Source organism: Sorex fumeus, unplaced genomic scaffold, assembly GCF_029834395.1.
Source record: "Sorex fumeus unplaced genomic scaffold, SorFum_2.1 ptg000021l, whole genome shotgun sequence".
Lineage (NCBI taxonomy): Eukaryota > Metazoa > Chordata > Mammalia > Eulipotyphla > Soricidae > Sorex > Sorex fumeus.
In genome coordinates, this window is record NW_026606078.1 from 2,857,148 (window position 1) to 2,882,738 (window position 25,591).

A 25,591-nucleotide genomic window follows, 5' to 3' on the forward strand; every position below is an offset into this window, starting at 1 on the left:
GGACAGGAGACTGTCTGTGACTACCATGGATAAACATTGCACAATTCGTTTTTTTCTTTTTTTTTTATAATGTAAGAACACTGATATTTATTCAGCCATTGATTAAGCTAATTGAATTGGGCATGAACTCCACATTACTTTTTTTCTTTTTTTTAATTTTTAAATTTAATAAATTAGTTCACAATGTTTGATTACATTCACTATTCAAACACCAATCCCACCACCATTACACCTTCCCACCACCAAATTCGGGATGTTTCTATCCCAACCCCAATCCCTGTCCTAAAACACAACGGAAATAATATATTTAGTATTGTCTGTTATGAAGAACTGCTGAACATACTTACAAAAAAGTGTTCATGTAGGAAACAGTGTGAAGATTGTTCTATTTTGGTAGGAGCCTTTAAGATATTCTATAGGATATCACTAACATACAACATATGTTTTAACTGACTTCAATATTGGGCCAATAACCGCACATGTCTCATCCTTATGCCTCCAACGAGGATGAGGATGAGATTGCATAATTCTCACAGAATGCTTACCCCGTCTTCCATGTTCAGTGAGCTTACCTGTCCAAGCAACATAGAATTTATTTATAAACTGAAGCTATTTCTATTTTGTCCCATATAATCATCAGAGAATGAATATGTAAATGATGAATGTCAGTTATATAACTATACAAATCTAAAATAAATTGTAAAATACTAATGCACAAGAGAGTAATAATTAAAAGATAAGATTTGATAAAGATTTTCTTAAAATACATTTGACCTCCTGGTACTTTAACACCCAAGAGCTCCATGTTTCTGAGCCCCCTGTTAACAGGATCAACTGCTATTATCTAATGATATACAAATGATCTAGTGTTAGGCTGACTGTGGGAGGCTCAATCACCTGATAGCTTGTTCAAAATCAAAAATAGATTTTATGATACAAATCTCTTATTTTAAATAGGTGTTGTGAAGGTGCCTACAGCTCTACATTTTGGTCAAGCAGTCCAGACTGATCTGAGATACAGTCAGATTTGGGACTCACAGTAACAAAGAACCCGTTTCCTGAAAATGTTTGCTCACACCAGGGGAGCAAGAATTCCGTGAACCTGGACTGGTGTTCAATGCACCCTCCTACAGAAATTTTACCACACAGTGCTATTAGTTAAGGTTCCAAAGAATTCTTGCTACTTTTTCTAACTTGCAAATATTTTTTCACATTTTAAATATATTTTAGGATTTCACTTTTAATATAATAAACTGATATTAATCTCCTAGGTTAGGTATTTGCATCATATTTACTTTGTGTTTCATCTGGAATCTTTTTTCTTAGTTTTTAATTCCTATCTTACATGAGAAGAGTAATCTCTTCTGCAAATCTATCTAATATAATGACTTTCCCATATTTGGGGCCTCATCTCCAACAAAAGATTGGGCAGAGATGCTGAGATTGTATTCTGGGTTTCTGACACATGCTAGTTTTCTTGTGCATGTGGGTAAATTGTGGCTGTGACCTCAGATCGCAACAGTGATACTCTATCACAGTGTCATATATGTATCAGGGCACACAACTTCCATCACAGGCATTCAACACAATGCATCTTTGGCTGGTTTGTTCACCCAAAGCTCATCAACAAACATTTATCAACTTTTGTGTACTTAAAGACAATCATCTCTTAGTTTCTGAGATCAATAAAACCATTTTGACATTCTACTAAATATCCTTTTACATCTGTCTGCCTTTCTTCAGTGAGAGATACTGTTATCCAGTCCAAATATATCCCATTCCAAAATGAAAATATTATCAATATTGTTGTCTCATCCATGTTAACCCAGTCTACCTCTGTAATACATTTTTATCTACTTATACTCTTTTCGCTCATTTGCCTTCAGCTTATAATTCAAGATAATGCTCAATCTATCTACCTTTCCTAATTTTGCATGTACCCTTTTTTCGGATTGTCCATTAAATCTACATAATTGTTATCATTATATAGTCAAGGTATCAAAATATTTATCCAACAATTCTATCAAATGAAGCATAGTTTGCAACCTTCTAAATAGCTACAATAAGGCTTACCTGAGGAGTCAGTGTTCAAAGTTCTTTGTTACTCTTCAATATTAAATAGATGAGTATGAATTATTTAATCTCATATACCTACACATATTTTATGTACTTCTGATATTAATATAATACAAAAATAGGATATATGCACACACATACATAGGCTGAACCACTCATACTTAATATTGATATAACTGTGATAAATAAAATTTAAAAAGCCAATCTGTCATAATATAAAAATAATTATATATCGTTACCAAAAAGAGCTAATCTCAGAATGTTATAGACATTTAAACTTAAGGAAACTTATTGATATAACCCTTTTATTAACAGATTTAAGGAGAAGAGTATCATGCAAGTATATGTCCCCAATTTTTTAAGAATGGGGCATCCGTCTCTGATAAAACTTTAGCAAATAAGAAAAGGACTAGATAATACTGGCCTAATAAATACCTTTAGACAAAAATTTGGGCCAGAGAAACAGTACAGCAGGTATGGTGTTTGCTTTGCATGCACCGGACCCAGGTTCTATTCCCAGCACTTGATATGGTTCTCCAAGCCCTCTAGGTGTGATCCCTGAGTGCAGAATCAGAGTAAGCCTGAGTACCACTGGGTGTGGCCGAACCCTTCCCCATATCCACACACTCTTAGTTTTGGGGGAACAGGCCTCCCCAGCATTTCTAGGGGACCCAGGCCCCTACCAGTCATATTTGGCCAATCAGGCCTATTGGTTAGGTTCTCAGAACTGGTTATATTCAAGGGGCCACCAGGACAACACCTGGAGGTGCTCAGCAATCCTTAGTTTGGTCATGGTCACAGTCCTCCCGTTGTTCATCGATTTGCTCGAGTGAGCCCAGTAACGTCTCCATCGTGAGACTTGTTGTTACTGTGTTTGGCATATCGAGTACATCACGGGCAGCTTGCCAGGCTCTGCCATGCGAGCTAGATACTCTCGGTAGCTTGCCGGGCTCTCCGAGAGGAGCAGAGGAATCGAACTCGGGACGGCCATGTTAGCTGCTTGTAAGGCAAATGCCCTACCGTTGTGCTATCGCTCCAGCCCAGTCCTTAGTCAAGAGTGGTAAAAGATTTCCCTTGTTCTTGTTCCTATTGATATATCTGTATTAAGGTCAGGAAGCTGTGGTAGGCATAATTATTACCCTTACCCTTAATAAGTTCCTGTGCAAGTCCCTGGAACTCTGTGATTATGCTACCTTGTATGGTAAAAGAAATTTGAAATAATGAGAATTTTTGAGTTAGGGACATAATTGTAGAATATAAGGATGGACACAATATAAACAGGACCCATCTAAGTAAAATTCAGATGGGGAAGAGAAAGTTTGAGTCAAAGTGAGATTTGGAAGTGTTGCACTGTTGGCTGCACAGGAAGGGACCATGGGAACACAGGGAGCTTATTGAATTGTAAGTAGATACTTTTTTTAAAAATTTTTATTATTATTTTTTTATTAGTGAAACACCATGAGGTACAGTTGTAGATTTACAAATTTTTGTGCTTGGATTTCGGTCATACTATGATCAAATACCCATCCCTCCACCAGTGCCCATTTTTCACCACCAGGATAATATCCCTCCCCTCCCCATCCCCCCCATCCCCCCCTGCCACTGTGGCAGGGCATTCCCTTTTGTTCTCTCTCCTTTTGGGTGTTGTGTTCAGCAAAAGAGGCATTGAGTGGCAAACATGTTCAGTCCAGTCTACTTTCAACCTGCATCTCCCCTCCTGGGAGGATCCTACAAATACCCTCCATTTGGTGCTCCCTTCTCTATCTGAACTGTCCTTTCCCCTAGAATACCCGACTGGCCTCTAAGCTATGGAGTAATCTTCCTGGTGTTGATCTCAGCTATTCTTGGGTATTAATCTCATATTTTGTTATTTTATATTCCCCAGATGAATGCAATCTTTCTATGTCTACCCCTCTCTTTCTGACTCATTTCGCTTAGCATGATACTTTCCATATTGTACCACTTGTATGTAAATTTCATGACTTCATCTTTTCTAAGAGCTACATAGTACTCCATTGTGTAGATGTACCAAAGTTTCTTTAACCAGTCATCTGTTCTTGGGCACTCAGGTTTCTTCCAGTTTCTGGCTACTGTAAAGAGTGCTGCAATGAACAAACAAGTGCAGATGTCACTTTGGCTACACATTTTTGCCTCTCTGGGATATATTCCCAGGAGTGGTATTGCTGGGTCAAATGGGAGCTCAATTTCTAATTTTTTGAGGAACGTCCATACTGTTTTCCAAAAGGGCTGAACCAGTCGGCATTCCCACCAACAGTGAAGGAGTGTCCCTTTCTCGCCACATCCACGCCAGCATTGGTTGCTTTTGTTCTTTTGAATGTGGGCCAGTCTCTGAGGTGTGAGATGGTATCTCATTGTGGTTTTGATCTGCATCTCCCTGATGATTAATGATGTAGAGCATTTTCTCATGTGCTTTTTTGCCATTCGGATTTCTTCTTTGAGAAAGTTTCTGTTCATTTCATTGTCCCATTTTTTGATGGGGTTGGATGTTTTCTTCTTGTGGAGTTCAAGCAGTATTTTGTATATCTTTGATATCAACCCCTTGTCAGATGTGTATTCGGCGAATATTCTTTCCAATTCTGTAGACTGTCTTTGTATTTTGGTCACTGTTTCTTTGGAGGTGCAGAAGCTTCTTAGTTTAAGATAGTCCCATTTATCTATTTCTGTTTTCACTTGCTCGGCCAGTGGCGTGGCATCTTTGAAAATACCATTAGCCTCAATGTCATGGAGGGTTTTGCCAACTTTGTCTTCAATGTACCTTATGGTTTCTGGTCTGATGTTGAGGTCTTTAATCCATTTTGATCTTACCTTTGTACATGGTGTTAAGCAGAGTTCTGAGCCCATTTTTTTGCATGTAGCCGTCCAGTGATGCCAGCACAATTTGTTAAAGAGGCTTTCCTTACTCCACTTCACATTTCTTGCACCTTTATCAAAGATTAGATGATCATATGATTGAGGGGAGATGTCAGTGTATTCAACTCTGTTCCAATGGTCTGCAGTTCTGCCTTTGTTCCAGTACCATGCTGTTTTGATTATTACCGCTTTGTAGTAAAGTTTGAAGTTAGGGAGGTTGATTCCTCCCATTTTCTTTTTCCCAAGAATTGCTTTAGCTATTCGTGGGGGCTTATTGTTGAATTGGAAGTAGATTCTCCCTCAAAAACCTCCAGAAGGTGCCTACTCTAGATGGCTTCCTGGTGACCATGAGCTTGCACAAGCAAGGCACAGGTATGCGGGTTCCAGAACTAAATCTCTATGCCGCATGGTAGCGGTGGTGTTGGGGTGTCCCTCCCAGGCTCCCTGCCTGCTTGTTGGCCTGGCTGTCATACCCACAGGATGCCTCCGGGTGCCATCATAGTGCAAAAACAGCCCTGGCCCAGAGATACCCAATTGAATTCCAAAATGGATTAGTGTCCTACAGAAATGTCTCTGGAAGCCAACCACTTACAATCTAGGATTCCGGAAGCGTGCGACTGTGGCACCCATGATATTCAAAATGAGCAATGGGCAATAAATGATCTAGCATCTGCTCTGGCAGGCAGGCTTGAATACTGGTGGGAAAAATTGAGCAAAATGTAATGCCCAAAAGTAGAGAGAGAGTATTGGGGAAATTGTCTGCCATGGAGGAAGAGTGAGGACTGGGATGGGTTTTGGGGGTGTATGCTGGGGACTCTGGTAGTGGAAAGTGTGCACTGATGGAGGGCTGGGTGTTCGATCATTGTACGGCTGAATCTTGAACATTAAAGCTTTGTGACTGTATCTCACAGTGATTCAATAAAAAAAAAAAGAGTAATGTGGAGTTCATGCCCAATTCAATTAGCTTAATCAATGGCTGAATAAATAGCAGTACTCCTGCACTGTAGCACTGTCCTCCCGTTGTTCATCGATTTTCTCAAGCGGGTACCATTAACGTTGTTACTGTTTTTGGCATATCAAATACGCCACGGGTAGCTTGTCAGACTCTGCCGAGCGGGCAGAATCCTCTCGGTAGCTTGCTGGGCTCTCCGAGAGGGGCGAAGGAATCGAACTCAGGTGGGCCTGGGTCAGCCTTGTGCAAGGCAAATGCCCTACCCTCTGTACTATCGCTCCAGCCCAGTAGTACTCCTACATTGAAAAACAAAACAAAAACCTCCAGAAGGAATCCAGTGCTCCATACAGTGAATTTTTGCCTAGAGATCCATTTTGGACTTTCTGTCTCCAGATCTGTGAGATACAGTCACATTTATGTTGCTTTAATCTACCAAGCTTGTGGTAGGTTGTTACAGCAGCAACAGTAAACTAACAGATACCCTGTCCCACCATTGCACTGAACATAAGAGCCAATGAAATTAATAAATAATTTGGTACAATGCTTGCCTTGAATGTATCCAACCCAGGTTTAACCCCAGCTCCTCATTTGGTCCCTTAAGCCCTGCCAGGAGTGATGCTTGAGTGCAGAGTCAGGAGCAAGCCTGAGCATGGCTGGATGTGACCCCCAAAACAAATAAGCAAATAAAGAATATAGTTATAAATACTAGAATCACTCTATCACTGTCACTGTCATCCCATTGTTCATCGATTTCCTTGAGCAGGCACCAGTAACGTCTCCATTCATCCTAGCCCTGAGATTTTAGTAAGTACCACATTGGAGGCTCTTTCAGGGTCAGGGGAATGAGACCCATCATTGTTACTGGGTTTTGGCATATCGAATGCGCCATGGGGAGCTTGCCAGATTCTGCCGTGCAGGCAGGATACTGTTGGTAGCCTGGTAGGTTCTCCGAGAGCAACAACTAGACAATACTGGAAACGAAGTTAAAATTGACATTATTTTCAGATATTTCTTTCCACCAGAAAAAAAACCAAAAGGAACTATCTGAAATATGTTTATAATAAATAGAACTCAATATAATAAATAGAGTGCCAGAACAAAAATCAATATTTAAAAAAACCCAGCTTTCCTAAATAATGGTAATAGCTAATGAGAAAAAAAAGAAAACAATATCCTATTCATAATTATAATAAAACTATAAAATACCTAGAGAAAATTCAGGTGGATAATACTGATGTTTAAAACATCATCACATTTTACTGAAAGAATATTTCAAAATTGGAATGATTATAAAAACATGCCACAATTTTTCAGTGCTGTTCATTTCCCCTCTCACATTAATCTGCAAATTCAATAAACGCAATAAAAATTTCAACAGAAGTTTTTATAGGATGTGATTCAAAATTTCTTCTAAGGAGAAAATGAACCAAGAAAAGCGTGGCAATATTGAATTTTTTAAGACTAGAGAAGGGCTAGAGAGATTGCAGGCAGGCAAGCCAGCAGCTGACTTGGGTTTGCTCCCTGGCATCACATATAGTTCCTCCAAGCATTGCCAGGAGTAAGCCTCAAGCACTGCTCAGTGTGACTTTCAAATAAGAAATAAATGGATAAATAAAAAAAACAGAGTAACATAAAGACACAGTCACTGGGCTTATCAGTTATCAAAATGAGTTATCAGTGATAAAATTTTTATCACATATAAATATTTTATTGCATGTTAAATCTAACCAAACAATATGATTGTCTTAGAAGATGACTCATTAAAGATGAGCTATGGTGGCTGCCTCTTAGCTCTCCTTTTGGCAGAAAAACATGGTTCTCTCTCTCCATTCTGTTTGAAAGTGCATTCAGTGTGGATTCATACTTTCTGGTTTTCATTTTGCATCATCTCCTACTGGTATGCCTAGGCATAGTCCATTTCTTCAGTCCTGTCTGCAATGGACATCCTTGAGGGACAAATAACATTCTCTTTGCTACTACACAAGGATGGGGCTGGAGCGATAGCACAGAGGGTAGGACGTTTGACTTGCACGTGGCCGACCCGGGTTCGATTCTCTGACCCTCTCGGAGAGCCCAGCAAGCTACCGAGAGAATTTTTCCTGCTCGGCGTATTCAATATGCCAAAAACAGAAACAACAAGTCTCACAATGGAGACATTACTGGTGTCCGCTCAAGCAAATCAATGAACAAAGGAACAACAGTGCTACAGTAGTGCTACACAAGGATGAGTTTCCTGCATTCAGTGTTCTCCCATCATGAGAACAAGTGTCCTGTGTCCTCTATGTGGCCTCAGAAACAAGGGAAACTGCTACAAATACACTTATTTCATGCTGTTGTGATGTGAGAAATAAGACTGGGATCCAGGAAACAATAACAATAAGTACTGTTATATTGAACCTCAAGACCTGGCAGAATTCAAATATATATCAGTGCCAGAGAGATTGTAGAGCAGTAGGGTGCTTGCCTTGCATGCCAACCAAGGTTAGTCCCAGTACCCCTTATAGTTCCTGTGCCCTCCAGGAGTGATCCCTAAGCTCAGAGCCAGGAATAACCCCTGAGCACTGCTGGTGTGGCTCAAAAGCCAAACCGGACCAAAAATAAATAAATAACCCCCAAAACAACCCAACACAAAAGAAGCAATAAAATTTCATGAGTAATAATTATATTCTACTGTAGCACTGTAGCACTGTCCTCCCTTTGTTCATTGATTTGCTCAAGCAGGCACCAGTAATGTCTCCATTGTGAGACTTGTTGTTACTATGTTTGGCATATCGAATACGTCATGGGTAGCTTGCCAGGCTTTGGTGTGCAGGCAAGATACTCTCAGTAGCTTGCTGGGCTCTCCAAGAGGGACGGAGGAATCAAACCCGAGTCAGCTACATTAACTAGAAATAATATAAATGAATGAGAAATATAAATTAGACAACATCAGAGAAAAATTGAGGTTAGTATTTTTTGGGGGGTGAGAAGTGGGGCTAGTATTTTGGGGGCAGTCCTCACAGTGCCCAGGACCACGCAGGTCATTTTTTGACTTGGCTGTCTATATTTGATGGCCCTGGCCCACTGATGCTGGGGAACACCAAGACTATACCTGATGATACTTGGAAGACCATAAAGTTCTGGGGATCAAATTAAGAGCTAAGTGGATGCAACACATGTGCTCCAGCAATTTCAGCTACCTCCCTGACCTGAAGTTAGTATTTACAAATCTTGTAGGAGCAAAAATATTTTTAAGAAAGATATAAATCTATAAATTAAAAATAATTTTCATAAATATAATGCAAGTGCCCTTGAAAAGAACTTTTAAACTAATATTAATAGCATAGTATTCAAGAAAATCAGTAAATACTTGAGAAAAAGCAGAATAAAGTATGTCAGTGGGGAGGAATTCACAGGAAAAAACTGATACCAATAAATATGTAAAATATGAGTAATAGAAATGAGAAATGAAGTGTTAATTTCATTATCAATAATAGAAATTAAATTACAAATAGAAACAATATAGATTTTCATTCATGAGTCTAAAAATAACTATGAATTAATGAAAAGTGTCTATTTCATGATTAATAATAGAAATGAAATTTCAAATAAAGTATAATTTTTATGAAATTGATGTAAAATTTACAAATTTTAAATGAAAGTCAATGTGCAATTTTTCACCTATGAAATTAAAGATGACATAGTGGAACATCTGCTTTATGACTAATAAGAGAAATGAAATTTCATATAAAAACAAATTTAATTTTTTACCCATGAGAAAAAATTAAAAAATTATAAATACAAAGCATTAGGGACAGCATGGCAAAACATTTGTTGAAGGTACAAATTATGGCAGTCTATTTGGAGAATAACTTGACTGTGTCTATAAGGCATGACAAAATGTTTCTGAGTTCTGAAAAAAAAAATTTTGCATTGAGCTATAGCTTAGAAAATGTAAAACACAGCTGTTTGGTTGGAGGAGAGGTAGGGGCCCAGCAAGGTTTCAACTTCCCATTCAATGTCCCTTCTGCAACCCGTGACATACCTAACTAATAAGGAAATTCATGGATTTCAGGCCCAAACCAGTGCCCTTAGGCAGTTTGTAAAATAAATTATCTTTTGTATGTCAAAGACTGAAATGAAAGCATGTGGTAGGACTTTACTATGGTGAGAGACCTCAGTAAAGTTAACCAGTCCCATATAATTAGATTTCTCCTAGAATAGCATGAGTATTATTTCCAGATTTATCTCATCACTATGTTTGGATCACTATGTTCCAGATATATCTCATCACTATGTTTGATATTGACTCTACTCATTGAAACAAAGAAAATACCATTCAAATAAGGTTTTTATAAGCAGCTGATAAGCAGGGTGCTTCATCAAGGTAAAAATAAAGCAAGCAAGCCAAGCAAGAAGCAAGTAAATCAGGTGCATTTGAATAACTTCAACTAAAAATCTGACTGAAAACCTCTTGGGAAGTAAATTAGGTAGGAATTGAAAGAGCAGAATCTTTGAAGTATGTTATTTGTAATTTGTAAATAAAAGTTAAATTTTATTTTTAAAACCTAAGTCTCACAATGGAGATATTACTGATGTCCGCTCAAGCAAAACGATGAACAATGGGAGAACAGTACTGCAGTGCTAAGCTTTGGAAAAAATAATTTGAAGATTGAATCAAAAATCTTCAGAATCTGTAGCCCTTCTGAAAGATAGCACTGTAGCACTGTTGCACTGTCCTGTTGTTCATTGATTTGCTTGAGAGGGCCCAGTAACATCTCCATTGTGAGACTTGTTGTTACTGTTTTTGGCATATCAAATACACCACAGGTAGCTTGCCAGGCTCTGCTGTGCAGGCGGGATAATCTCAGTAGCTTGCTGGGCTCTCTGAGAGGGGCGGAGAAATTGAACCCGGGTCGCCCAGGTCGGCTTCTGAAAGGTATTTAGTTTAATAAGGAACTCGCTGTAGGAGCCACACATCACATGGTTTACAGAGGCTATGAAGAAGGAGCTTTTCACTAGAACTTCAAACAATCAAAAAATGAATTACAGAAATTCCACAAATGGAATTGTTCATGTCTACCATGAGGTTGAGTCAGGCAGAAGAAAAAAGAGAGACTAGAAGCCAGTCAGCTACTCCCCAGAATATTTTTCTGGTAGTATATTAGTGCACTATTTTGGGGTCAAGTCAGCATTTCGTGTCATTGACAAAGATCATAAAAGCTTGAGAAGTGGGAGTTGAAAGGGTAGCTGATGCCACAAATTCTTAGTACATGGTTTTTCCCTTTTTTTTCCTTTGCAACTCAAAACTGCAGTCTCCAGAGAGGTGGTGAAGAGAATCACCCCATTTTACCCTTTATCAGCTCACAACACATAATTAAGGTTTCCCATAAATTGCAAATGACCAGTAATGATTCACAGCTGTCCCCTGCAGGAAGGGCTTAAGGAAATAGTCAACAAGTCTCTCTGGCCCTGCCCACCTAATGGTCAGGGGTTGTAATGATCCTTAAATAAATACTGTTGCCCTAGGAAACTTGTGATGCAAAGCAATAATACCAAATTCACTTGAGATAAGTATCAGAAGAACCCCTTTTGCAAAATGCCACAGGAACCATACAATAAAGGAATATTGAAGAAATTCCAAGGAGAAACCTTTTTCTAAAGAGGGTCAGTTGAAGATATTTTTTATTCCTTTACCTGTCTTTTGGGGGATGATTTTGTCTTGGCCACACACTGAAATTCCCTGTGATGCTATAGAAAAAATACTGTTAGTCTAGCTATTGAGACAGTGAAATCATTGATTTGGTCAGGTCTGATCCCAGGGTGTCAGATATTAATAAGTCCCTCAGAAGATTTTAATATGTGCTAATGAGGTGATTCTAATGGGTCAAATTCCAAGAAGTCTGTGGAATAGCCACCAATATGAGTGATGACAAGGTGACTGATGAAATTGCTCAAATTAGAAATTTTACCAGTTCCAGAAGCAGAGACCAAACTGTGAGGAGGGCACTGGGGAATGTTGGGCATATTTCATCTGAGAAGGAAAATTCAAAAGACTGTTTGTGAATTTAGGATAAATTAAATAAGGAGAGGAAGGTACCAGGAGAGAGTTTGATTTTGTGCTACTTAAGAAGAGAGAGTTGGAACTCTTTGCAGACGGAGGAGGATGAGATACTAAAAATAATTAGAAAAAAAGCAGAAGGGATATCTATTTAATCAAAGGTCCACAGATACAGGTTAGGGTTTAAGTCTGAGCACAGATATGGTGTTCTTTTTTTAATCAAGAGAAATAGGAAAAGGGAACAATTTTTAACGAACATTAATTGTGGTAGATGCCTGCTAGGCACTTCATGCACAACTTGACTTAATCTTCCCAGAATATCTGTTAGGATCCTAGGACTCTAGATTCCTCTGTACCCTATTTCAAGACTGCAAGTGTCCCATAGTAAATTCATTGCTAAATTGAATACTCCAAAATATTGCCTTTGGTCCAAAGGCCCCAAAATTCTTCTCACAGACCTTGCAGGCATTGTGGCAAAAACCTATCTGAAGGAAGCATAAGCAGCCCAAAATAAAATGATTGTAAAATATTCATCAAAAATACAAACTACAGTGCCTCTACCAACTGCTTCCTAGGTACCTGATGGCCATATTGTGAGCTGCTGTTCCCAGGGCTCTCCTCCCCAGGATGCACAGGGCAAATGACAGAGTCACCAAGGCAGAGTCCTCATCACTTTCCACATTCTTTGCAGGCTGAAAAGTAAGGATGTGAATTCAACTTTCACACTGATTCCACCATATGCTCCCTCCCGCCCTTTACTCAACACCCCCACCCCCAACCTGCTGCCAAACACACACAGAATCATAAAGGTAAAGCTTTGTGAGGCTCTTAAAATGAGTTTAAAAGAAATACTTATATCCTCCAGTACAGAGAGAGGACGAACATGAGGATTAGGGAGACAGTGTAAATGAAATGAGTGACTTTCTGCTGTCCCTTTACAGAATAGAATACTAAATGAACTGTAAGAATACCATTAAGAACTTTATAAAGGGAACCACCCAAAATCGGCTTGGAAAGGAGGGCCGGGAATGCAGGAGAAGTTTAAAGTCAAAATACCTTTATGTAGGTAAAATGAAACAATTTAAAAACAAAGAGGGGGAAGGTGTAATGGTGGTGAGATTGGTGTTCTAATATTAAATGTTATCAAATTGTGAACTACTTTATAAAATAAAAATATAAAAATAAAAAACATAAATGGAAAAACTGAATAAAATTTTTTAAATAATCATCTTCATAATGCAGAATTTTGTGACCTTAGACTCTGGGCTCAACAGGTCATTAGACATGTCATAAGACACTTCCTACCCATATTTCATAATTACCACACCATGTTTGATGGGGTTCAGACAGTAGACAACAAATCATAGAGAGATATATATACACTATATATATTTACATACAAATATATGTATATATACTTCTCTGAGAGCTTAGCAAGCTACCGAGAATATCCTGCCCACACAGGCAGAGCCTGGCAAGCTCCCTGTGGCATATCTGATATGCCAAAAACAGTAGCAATAACAGGTCTCATTCCTTGACCCTGAAAGAGCCTCTAGTCATTGGGAAAAGACGAGTAAGAAGAGCCTGCTAAAATCTCAGGTCTGGGAGGAAGAGAGACATCAGAGGCACCCACTCGAGTAAATCGACAAACAACAGGATGATAGTGACAGTGATAATAAAAACTGATAAAGACAAAAATAAAAAAATAAAAACAAAGAGGGGACTCATCAGAGAGATAACCAGGAATATCAAGAGGCTGTAGCTATCTCACACTTCCAAAAAGGGTAAGATCATTCACACATTCTCTTCTTCCTGCACTGAGAAACTAGACTTAGCTATCTACTTCCTCTAGCACATGATCTTAATAAATCAGGAAAAGATCAACAACCTGGACTCGTGTCATACCTTGTACCCTCTACAGGTCATATTACATACTCACCACCTGTCCAAATGGTTGCTTTTAACTGGATCTATCATCTCTGTATAACACATTGGTTTAGCTTTTTTTAAATATCAAGAAGCCAAGCAAGCAGACACCACCCACTTGCTTCCCACCCTATTTTCCTCATCCTCCTTTCTTTTGTCTCAATTTTCTTTCTTCTCCCCCCATTGTTTTTGGTTTCACTGCTCAGAGGCTAATTTATTGCCATAAATATCTTTAGCATATGAGTGTTAATGGCAGAAGACCAGTGTGGAGGTAACTCAGACTATCTGACTTTTCATATTCTTCTTTCAATTTGTGCAACGAATCTTCTGTATTGCAGCACAGATATACCTTGTGTGGACATCTCAAAAAGAATCTTTAAGCAAAAAGTTTTCAGAAATTAAAATTTTGTTTTGTTTTGAGGTCACACCCAGTGATGCACAGAGGTTACTTGGAGATTTATATGGGGATAGGGGGACCATATGGGATGGTGGGGATAAAACTCAGGTCAGCCGCATGCAAGATAAGCCCATTTTGGCCCCAGTTTTCAGAGTTTTAAATCTTGGATATAAGCTTTAAACTTCACAGGGTGGAGTACAAAGGTTACAAGGGTTAAGGTGCTTGCTGACCAGTACCACATGAGTGACTCCAGAGCACAGAGCCAGGAGTATCCTCTGAGTATTACCAGGTATGACTACTCACCCATCCACCAAACTAGCAAACCAAACGGCAATGACCCTGAGCAGAGCATGGAGAGAAACATATATTCTTTTTTTTTAATTAAAATTTTTTTTATGTTTTGGTTTTTGGGTCACACCCAGCGATGCACAGGAGTTACTCCTGGCTCATACACTCAAAAATTATTCCTGGCGGTGCTCGGGGGACCATATGGGATGCTGGGAATCAAACTTGGGTCAGCTGCATGCAAGGCAAATGCCCTACCTGCTGTGCTATCGCTCCAGACCCAAGAAACATATATTCTATACTACTTTAGGGGAGACAAGGTATAAGATTTCTTCCATTTAATTTTGCCAAATATTTTTGCCAAATATTTAATCAAACATGAAAGTTTGTTCTCTGTTTTGTTAGAGTCTAACCTAGAATAAAAGAGATGAACGATACAACATTCCTTGTGTCTTTATACTTTTAAAGTTTCCAGCCAATATCTCCTTTACCCACCTCTTGTCTTTTCCGTGCACAGTACTGAATCCATTCTAAATACACATTACAGTAGCTGGCTCGTGTTATTCCTTGGAGACATGGAACATAGTCATCATCAATGTTAACGTTGAACATGGCAAGGTCGCGCTCAATATAATGCCACTTGGCAAAAGGCTGCAGGGACTTCAGAAGTGATTCATTTTTTATCCATGAGAAGAGTTTAGGGGAAGTTATCATATAGTATATTATACTCTGCAGAGAGAGAAAGCAAAATTTTGACCCTTTAGAGCTAGACTTTATTTATTGTATCTCAAAAATTAATTCAATATTAAGGAAATATGAGATGTGAAATTGCCACATGTGATATCATTTCCTGCTAGATTTGCAACTTAACATCTACTATAAACATTCTCAAGTACCTTATTTTAAATGTCACTGTGGGAAGACAGAAGTGAGAAGAATAAAATCATCAACAAAATATATGTGGGGAGAAAGAAAGGCAGGCAGCCCTACCTACCATTTCTAAGAGATGGGTTCATTCAGGTTTCCACAGTTGCCATGCTCAGACAATTCATCTAAAGTAGATTGGGGAGGGATTGGAGCAATAATACTACATATATGTATGTATGTATAGATAGATAGATAGACAGATAGATAGATAGATAGATAGATAGATAGATAGATAGATAATAGATAGCAATAGTTTGGCAGGACACTTACTTGCATGTGGCAGCCTGAGTTTGATCCCTGGCACTTTATACACATTCCTCTGAGCTCCACCAGGGATAATCCCAGAGCACAAAGCCAGAAATAAGCCCTGAGCACTGCTAGGTCTGGCCCCCAAACCAAAATAAAATATAAAAATAAGAGATTGGAGAAGATCCTCTTCCTGGATTAAATGAATGAAGACAATGTAGTTCTTATGGGAAGTATTTATCATATACAATTGTTGCAACGCATCTACTTGTGTAATCCTGGGTGGTCAGACAGTGAGCCTCTGTAATTTATTAAAACAATAACTCATGTTTTCCCCATCCTTCATATTCTCTTATTATAGTGATAGCATTTCCCAACTTGGAGAAATTCTATGCTTATGTTTTAATATTTTCAGTGACATCTTTATTAAAAATTACTTTTGAGTTCCTTAGAAAGAACTCAATGGGCTGAGCACATGCCTTGAACATGGGAAGCCAAGATTTGATCTCTGGCACCATACAGTCCCTCAAGCATCACTACGAGTCACCCCCAAGCACCAACCTGGAAGTAACTACCATATATACAACTCAATATATTGTTATGTGTTTTTAAAAAATGTTTGATTTTTCTTTAAAAAGGCTAGCAGCAGTAAAATTATGACATAAAAATAGACATCCAAGTCTAATGTTAACATAGTCACAGGATCAGAGTCAAAGAGTTTGATTCAAACTTCACTACTTTTTTCCTCATCACAGGGAAATGTAAGTACTGTGCAATAATTCTGAAGCTGAGGCAGATCCTGGGATCCAGGGTCATATCTCATTCACATATTATTCACATATCCACACACATGAAGGTACCGGCAGAGGAACAAAGGCATGCGTGTCCCGGGGTAAGATCTCCAAGCCTGCTCAGATCGGGGCTGAGCATCCTCCACCCAGATCCTCCATATTCCAGTAGGCAGGAGCTACACCAACTGGCCCCCTGGTGCCGTGTAATCCCATCAATGGCCAAGACCCAGAGACTATAAAACCCAGCTCCCAGAAGTGTGTGGCCGCATTCACGGCCATGAGAAATCTTATCTCATTTTTACTTTGGACAAACTGGCAGGCTATCGAATATAACCTGCTCACACGGCAGAGTCTGGCAAACTCCCCGTGGTGTACCCAATATGCCAAATACCAGTAACAACGATGGGTCCCATTCTCCTAACCCTGAAAGAGCCTTGAATATGGCACTTTTTAAAAAAAAATCTCAGGGCTAGGATGAAGGAGACATTACTGGGGCCTGCTTGAAGCAATAGACGAACAACAGGATGGTCGTGATCATCGTGATATTATGAGTGACAATTATGGGCAATATTTGAAGCAAGGAGGGAATCATGCGAGCTGCCAGAGAATCATATCTTTATTGACAACTTCTGCTTAGAGAGCACATTCTTTCCAAGCTCAAGCACAGAATGAGACACATCGGGCATGGAGAGAACAGGCCCCACATGACTAACAGCTACAGGTGAGTGGGCAGGAAGCACTTTTCTCAGCTGACCTTCCTCTCCTTCCCTTCATTTAGATGGGACATGAACTCCAGAGCTCTAATGTCAGAGTTGCTGAGGCATTTGATTTTAGGTTATTTCAAGAGTTTGAGCAGATGAACACAATGGAGTACTATGTAGCTGTTAGAAAAGATGAAGTCATGAAATTTACATACAAGTGGTACTACATGGAAAGTATCATGTTAAGCGAAATGAGTCAGAAAGAGAGGGATAGACATAGAAAGATTGCATTCATCTGGGGAACATAAATAGGAGACTAATACCCAAGAGTGGCCGAGATTAGTACCAGGAGTTTTGCTCCATGGCTTGGAGGCCAGTCACACATTCTAGGGGAAAAGGTAGCTCAGATAGAAAAAGGAGCACCAAATAAAGCGTGTTGGGAGGGTCATCACAGGATGGGAGAAGCATGCTAAAAGTAGACTATAGACCAAACATAATTGCCACTCAATGCCTCTTTTGCAAACCACAACACCCAAAAGGAGAGAGAGAGAGAACAAAAGGGAATACCCTGCCATAGAGGCAGGGTGGGATGGGGGATGGGGGTGAGAGGGATACTGGGACCCGTGATGGTGGAAAATGGGCACTCGTGGAGGGATGGGTGTTTGATCATTGTGTAATTGAAACCCATGCACAAAAATTTGTAAATCTACAACTGTACCTCATGGTGTTTCACAAATAAAATTTTTTTAAAAAAAGAGTTTGAGCACATGAGAAGACAGACACACTTGAATTCTGAATAAATCAGTCCAAATGCCTGACTCAGCCTCTCTTTGCTCTTAAAACTAATCTGTGGCCCATAGCAAATGACCTCCTTCTTTTTTATTCTTTAATTGAATTGAGGTAACACTGGTAACAAGATGACAGAAGTAATCAAGGTAACAAGATTGCTTTTAGAATTTTACACTTCTTCAATTACGTCACTACATCAAACCTTATCAGTCTCCCACCACCTTATCAGTCTCCCTCTGCCACAGTTCATTCAATCAGTCACTCCCCCTTTCCATAATCTTCAATCCCAGCTTCTTCTCTGGTATCTTCGTTTCTGCATTCAGAATCCAGGGGTTATTTTTGTTTGGTTTTGTCTTGTTTCTTTATATTTCATCACTTGTATCACTCATCATCCCGTTAATCATCGATTTGCTTCAGCTGGTGCCAGTAACATCTCCATTTGTCCCTGTCATGTGCTAGTGTAGCCCAATGGCATCTGCTCGCTCCAGGAACATGAGGAGCCTCAAATCCTTTGTTCAGGGTTTTGTCAAAGAAGTTTGACCATCTCGTAGGTGGACAGCCACGTGTTCTTTTGACGTCCTGTGGATTCCAGTCAGTAACAGCTCTAGTCCAGCGGTCATCTCCGAATCGCATTACTTGTCTGGCCCATCTGATTTTCCATGCTTTCGCAAAGGAACAGCATCCCTGATTCTTGATCATCGACGAACATCGGAACTCCGGATTCCTTCTTTCATTTGAGTGAAATGTGATATTCCCGCATAGCTTTTTTGATTCCTCTTTGGGATACCCAAACAGTGTTCTCTCCTGTTTTCATAGGGCCCAGATCTCTGAGGCATATGTTAGTGCAGGAAGAATGGTGGTGTCATATATATATATATATATATATATATATATATATATATCATATACATATAATATGATTGAAACCATCCAATATTTATCTTTCTCCTTATGAATTATTTCACTTCTTATGACCCTCTCCAGTTCCACCTATATTGTCACAAAAGATAAGCCTTCATTTCTTTTTATAGTTAAGTAGTATTTCATTGCATTTATGTATCACTTATCTTTGCTGGCACTTGAGTTATTTCTATGCAGCATTCATATATCTTTTTTATTCTGTGTATTTGTGTTCTTGGATATATATCTATGATGGAATCTCAGAATCATATGGTAGTTCTCTTTTTCTACATACTACTTTTCACACATACAGGTTGAACCAATTGACATTCTCATCAACTGAGTACGAGGATTCTGTTTTCTCCACATCCCAAACCATACTTATTGTTTCTGGTCTTTTGTGCATATAGGGTTTTGATTTCACTGAGCATAGTCTCCATTAGGTTCCATGGAGCACTTGACCCCACAATGTGGGAATCTCAGGAAAGGCAGCCAGTTTAAATGAATTCAGTATTGCATATAAGCATTCCCCACATCTCTATAGCACTCACTTCAGAACAAGGCTTCAGACATTAACAAAATCCCTCAGGGACAGGGTAAACAGTACAGGCATTTGAGCACATGTATTGCACATGCCAGCTCAGGTTCAATTCCATCACCATATGACATTCTCCCTACCGTCTTGCCCCTTGCACACCCCGGCACATCTAGGTGTAATCCTGGAGGCCTCTGAGCACTGCTGGTGTAGTCTGATGTCCCCCTGTCCTGTGCAGCTGGAGTGGTCTTTGAGTAACATGTAGATACTCCCCCAATTAAAAAATATATTTAAAAAAGGAAATCCCTTCAACATAAGGGGTGGGAAATGGAGGTGAGGAACAAAGAGGAGAAGGAGAGCAAAGAAAGATGAGAAGCAAGTGAGAAAGATAAGCTAATGACAGTCACTTTTTAATCATTGTTTTGAGGTCTAGCGTTTTTGAACCATTAAGGACAGGGTCTGGTATATAATGCATCTTTACATGAATGACTTACTAATTTAGCTAGGTAGAGATTAAAAGTAAGCAGCAGCAGCAGCAGCCATCCAGAATTTTGGAGCAGGTGGCAAGAAAACAGAATGGCATTAGGAGAGAGCTAAGCATGTAGTGGTCATCAAAAGTCACATCTTCACTTCACTTAATCACTTAACTTCCCATTAGTCGTCGATTTGCTCAAGCGGGCGCCAGTAACATCTCCATTTGTCCCTGTCACGTGCTAGTGTAGCCAAACGGCATCTGTTCACTCTGGGAACATGAAGAGCCTCAAACTGATCGTTCATGATCTTGATGAAGAAGTCTGACCATCTGGTAGGTGGGCGGCCATGCGGTCTTTTGACATCCCGTGGAATCCAGTTGGTAACAGCTCTAGTCCAGCGGTCGTCTTTAAATCTCATTACGTGACCAGCCCATCTGATTTTTTACACCTTGGCAAATGAGACAGCGTCCCTGATTCTTGATCGTCGACGGATGTCAGAACTCCGGATTCTTTCTCTCATTTGAGTGAAACGTGATATTACAAGCATAGCTCTTTCAATTCCTCTTTGGGAGACCTGAATAGCATTCTCATCCTGTTTGCATAGGGCCCAGGTCTCTGAGGCATATGTTAATGCAAGAAGAACAGTGGAATCAAAGAGATGTGCCCAGAGCCAGAGGTTCTTCGTCCTCTTGGCTATTTCTTCGACGTTCTTGAAGGCATTCCAAGCCTCTCTCTTCCTCCTGCGCAGCACGGGTGCCAGGTCATTTGTCATGTTGACTTCTCGACCTAGGTACACATATCTGTTGCATTCAGAGATGGTCGTTCCGTTGAGAGCGAATGGGGCATCAGTAACGAGACTGTTTCTCATAAACATTGTCTTCGTAAGATTCAGCTGTAGTCCTACCTTTCCACACTCATGGTCAAAGTCGGCCAGCATTTGTGCCGCTTGGCTGATATTTGGTGTTATTAAAACAATGTCATCAGCAAAGCAGAGGTGGTGTAGTTGCCAACCATCTATCTTCACTCCTATTCCTTCCCATTCCAGTTGTTGCATGATGTTCTCGAGGGTGGTAATGAAGAGTTTCGGTGAAATGGTATCACCCTGCTGAACCCCTCTCTTGACATCAACTATCACTTCTTTGTAGAATGGTGAGATCCTGGTAGTGAACCCGCAATACAGCTCACGGAGGATCTTGATGTATTGGGCTTGAATGCCCTGATTGGCTAGGGCTTCAATGACCGCTTCCATCTCAACAGAATCACAGGCCTTCTTTAAATCAATGAACGTTAAACAGAGTGGCATCTTGAACTCCCGAGAAACCTCAATGAGCTTGGTTATCATGTGGATATGGTCGATGGTGCTGAATCCTTTGTGGAACCCGGCTTGCTCACATGGTTGTCCTTCATCTAGTGTTCTGCCAATCCTATTTAGGATGACTCGAGTGAACAACTTGTAGATGACAGACAATAGGCAGATCGGGCAATAGTTGCCAGTGTCATGGATGTCTCCCTTCTTGAACAGTAGTATGGTCCTGCTGGTTTTCCATTGGGATGGAACCTTGCATTCAGACAGGTAGCGAGTGAAGAGCCGAGCCAGTGTATTGGGACTCCAGGCTCGGTGGACCCAGGGACAGAGATTCTCTGCTTGCTCCCACCAAGCACAGGTGACAAAGGGATTCAAATCAGGAGCCCCACCCTACCCTGCCCTGTCTGCTTCCACCAGCCACCCAGGGATTGGATTGCGCACAGAAGACCCACCCTACCCAGATAAATATCCCACTGGCAGACTTCCACTATTGACACTACCTCCACTACCCAACCACTGCCACACTCCAGGACGCTTTCCAGACACATCATAAGACACTAAATACCCATCTTCCGGAATTGTTGTACCATATTTGATAGGGTTCATCTATGGTAACACCTACAAGGGCGATTAGAGGTCGCCCCAAAAGCCTCTATCCCTCTCGGAAAGACTGGCAAGCTACGGAGAGTATTCCACCCGCACGGAAGAGCCTGGCAAGCTATCCGTTGTGTATTCGATATGCCAAAACCAGTAACTACAAAAATCACATCTAATATGCAGAAATATAAAATCAGAATATAGGGAGTTTTTTCTATTATCTACTTACTGGCATAATAATTTAAAGCTTCCAAGAGAAAGACACTTTACGTGCTTGGCCAAAGTTTGAAGCAAAGGGTGAAGCAACCAGTAACTGCGGTCAAAGCCATCAGTTGAGAAAGGGGTAAAAGAAATCTGGTGTGTATAAACATCTGGCCCTGGCAAACATGTGGTCTAGATTTTTTTCCCCCAATGCATTCTAATCACATGTGCCAGAGAGGAATAACAAACTAAAGTCAAAAGATGGATGCTTACATTTTCATTCATTTCTACAAAGGAACTAAAAATAACTCCTCAACGGATGAAGTCAGAATAACTAAGGAAGCCTTTGAATCCCAGAGGTTAAAACTTCCTCCTCTAGGTTTGGCAAAATCTTGCAGTGTTGACTTCTGGCCTTAACCTCAGATGCTTTGTTACACACAGGGAGAATTCATAGCCATTCTTTTCATGGGAGGTATCAGAACACCCCCTTTTCCTCCCCCATCCCCAACAACTGGTTGCAAAATAAACTGATTTCCAGTTCACTTAAGATGAAATCCTGTCAGGGAGACATAGTCTATGAACAGTGTGAAATCCTTCAGAATCTGGGAGGATGCAATGGAGATGATACTATGTAAAACTGATAAGGACAGTGCAAATGAGTTTATTTTGTGGAGCTGATATTTGTTGCAAGTGGGACCTCTTCTGAATTAATTTGCCATATCTGGCTCCTGCAGCAGGAATTCTTCTGTTTCTCATTTTAATCAGTGTATCTTATCAAACAACTCATTCTAGAAGGGGAACTTGGCAGGCAGACCAACATGATGGGGTTTATCATTTCTCATCCTGCAAGGCCAGTGATAAGCACATCTCCTTTCTAAAGGAGCTGGGCAAAAATAATGGCAGCAGGAAAACGAGTCCTTGCATAAAGGTTTCTTGACTTCTCCACTGCTATGATGATTTCGAACAACAATGGAGAAGAGATGGAGGAGACACTTAGTCATTAGGCAGGAAATGATTTAAAATATATTCATGGTATTGTGCGTGTGGGAGGACTGACCCAGTTTATCAGGAGATTAAACAAGTCCTGTTGTCTAAAGGAATTATTGCAAGATTTTCTTTCTTTTCAGTTTTTGGGTCCAAAATAAGAACAATAAAACAACAAAACTGAACTTGATACTTGTTGAAATTCAGTATAAGGCAATTTCCCTGGCCAAATAATGGACAAATTAAATATTTGAAGTAAAATATTCACCTATTTTCTTCTGTTCCAATAGCCATTCAGCATTTCTAACATTTACTTTAACTAATTTCTCTAGGTAACGAGTAAAATTTCTGTACTACCTTGCACCACCAGAGTAGGGAAACACTGGTGTTAGAAAAAGCCAGAGTCCCTGGAAGTTGGCCGATGAGATACAGCAGTAGTGAGATGGGACAATTTTCAAGAAGTTTTAAAAGGAACTGTGAGTGCATGCCCTTGATCTTCATTTCCTGTGTTCTCGTCTCTATCCATTTAGCCAGGAATTTAAATCTTGCAACTTGAAGGTGAAAGAAACACTTAAATGTATATTAATATATAATATATGTATCTTAATATACATCTATATATACCAATATATACCAATATATATTGCAGGAGCTCTACTTAAATGGTAAAAATGGGAACTTGGAAGGAACCTGAATCCCTGATGATCCTTAATTTATGTGTTGGAGAAACACACTTCTCCCCAATCTGACATTTCATGATCTGCTGCCAAATATAATACTACTTGAAATTAGGAGCTTGCCCAGAGTGGATCATTTCATTTTTTAAAAAATGATTGAGGGAATAAACCATGAAGCTTAGAGGTAATGGGTTACAATTTTCTGGTTTTATACCCAAATCTTTCCCAATTTACCTAAGTTTGGACAAGATACCTATCCTTTTATGTGAGATTTTGGAGTTAAGTTTAGAATTCCTCTAGCATACACAGTGATGAATATGAACCAGTAAATGTGCTGTCACAGGAGTTTCTCCAGAAGGGGAATATCAAATACCCAATGGCAATAGGAACAAAGATCAGGAGAACTGGTCTTCAGTAGGAAGTTTGGCACTGGGGCAGGGTGAGGTGGATAAGTTAAGGAAGGGAACAGTAAGATAAGGGGGAAAGGGACAAGTGACTGCCTCAGAGGCAGGCTAGAGGTGGGGGACAAGAAGAAAACTGAGGATACTGGTGCAGGATAATGGACTCTGGTAAAGGGATTGGTGTTTGTGAACAATATATACCTGAAGCTCAACATATATATCATTGTAACTTTATAATTCACATTGACTCAATTTTTTAATGCTAAAACAAATCAGAAAAAGAACAATTTTAAAAAAAGAGTTTCTCAATTTTTCTTTTGTTATTGTCAACTTGGATATGATAGTTAAAAGTTACCTAGCTTTTTCCCTTTTACAGTCTGTCTTCTAGTTCATGTAAAAGTAAACACTCTAGCCATCATTACTGCAGATATTGGGGTTTCCAACAAGAGTTAGAAATTACAGTTTTATAAATATCTTCCATTTTATGTGAGTAGAACCTCTTAAGCCATCAGGAACCCAAGTAATCTTTTGACTGTATTTGCTCATTTTTGCTGATTATTGGTTTCTGCCTCAGCTGGAAGGGATTTGGGGATCTTGGATGTATAAGATTCCTTACTTTGAGTGGCACTGAAACATGGAGTCCTGTATCCATGATGTTCATCCCTGCCCCTCGGAGGGGGGCGGGTTGAGTTTCCCTCCCTGTTCTGAGCAGAGCCCCCACAGCCAAAAACCTCCAGAACCCAGCCACAGTCATGCTCAAGGCCACTCTCCACACACTCAGACAAACCTCACCCATGAGAAACCAACAGAGGAACCAAGGTATGCGGGACCAGTGACTGAGATCTCCAAGCCTGCTCGGATAAGAACTGGGCCTCCTCCATCCAGGTCCCTGGTTTTCGAGTAGACTGGCAGTCACACCCACAAACTGCCCCCAGTGCCATGTAATCTCATCAACGGCCAAGATCCAGAGACTGTAAAACAAAGCTCCTGGAAGAAAGCAACACAGTTTTTCCTGGAGCGAGGCCGACCAGTCGACCAAAAGCTTGCATTCACTAGACTGGGAACACTTTTACAGGGAACAACTGTAAAAGTGATTAGAGGCCGCCCCCAAAAGCCTCCGTCCATCTCGGAGAGCCTGGCAAGCTACCAAGAGTATCCTGCCCACGTGTCAGAGCCTGGAAAGCTACCTGTGGTATATCCGATATGCCAAAACCAGTAACAATAACGGGCCTCATTCTCCTGACCCTGAAATATGCCATTGGGCTACACTAGCACACGACAGGGACAAATGGAGACATTACTGGCGCCCACTCGAGCAAACTGATGATCGAGCAAATGGATGACAAGTGACAAGTGACTTTGAGTGGCACTGAAACATGGAGCCATCTGTTCATAATTTTTATCATGCGGAGTGCTCTCAGGGTAGAAACCATCATAAAACTCTCCTGAACCCTACCTGCTCTTGCCTGTACCTTTCCCTTAGCAAATGCCTTCAGTCTGATTATAGCTTTGTATA

The 25,591-nt window shown here is 40.1% G+C and overlaps 1 protein-coding gene across 2 annotated transcripts in view; it reads right to left on the bottom strand.

The window, feature by feature from the left end:
* Window positions 1-25,591, bottom strand: part of PCNX2 (pecanex 2) — a 409,093-nt gene that overhangs the window by 26,195 nt on the left and 357,307 nt on the right. For both annotated transcript variants that reach the window (XM_056113571.1, XM_056113570.1), the window contains 2 exons: window positions 15,043-15,276; window positions 12,519-12,631 (listed from right to left, as the gene is read on the bottom strand). In XM_056113571.1, the coding sequence (XP_055969546.1) occupies window positions 12,519-12,631; window positions 15,043-15,276 (347 nt within the window). The remainder of the gene's footprint in view (window positions 1-12,518; window positions 12,632-15,042; window positions 15,277-25,591) is intronic.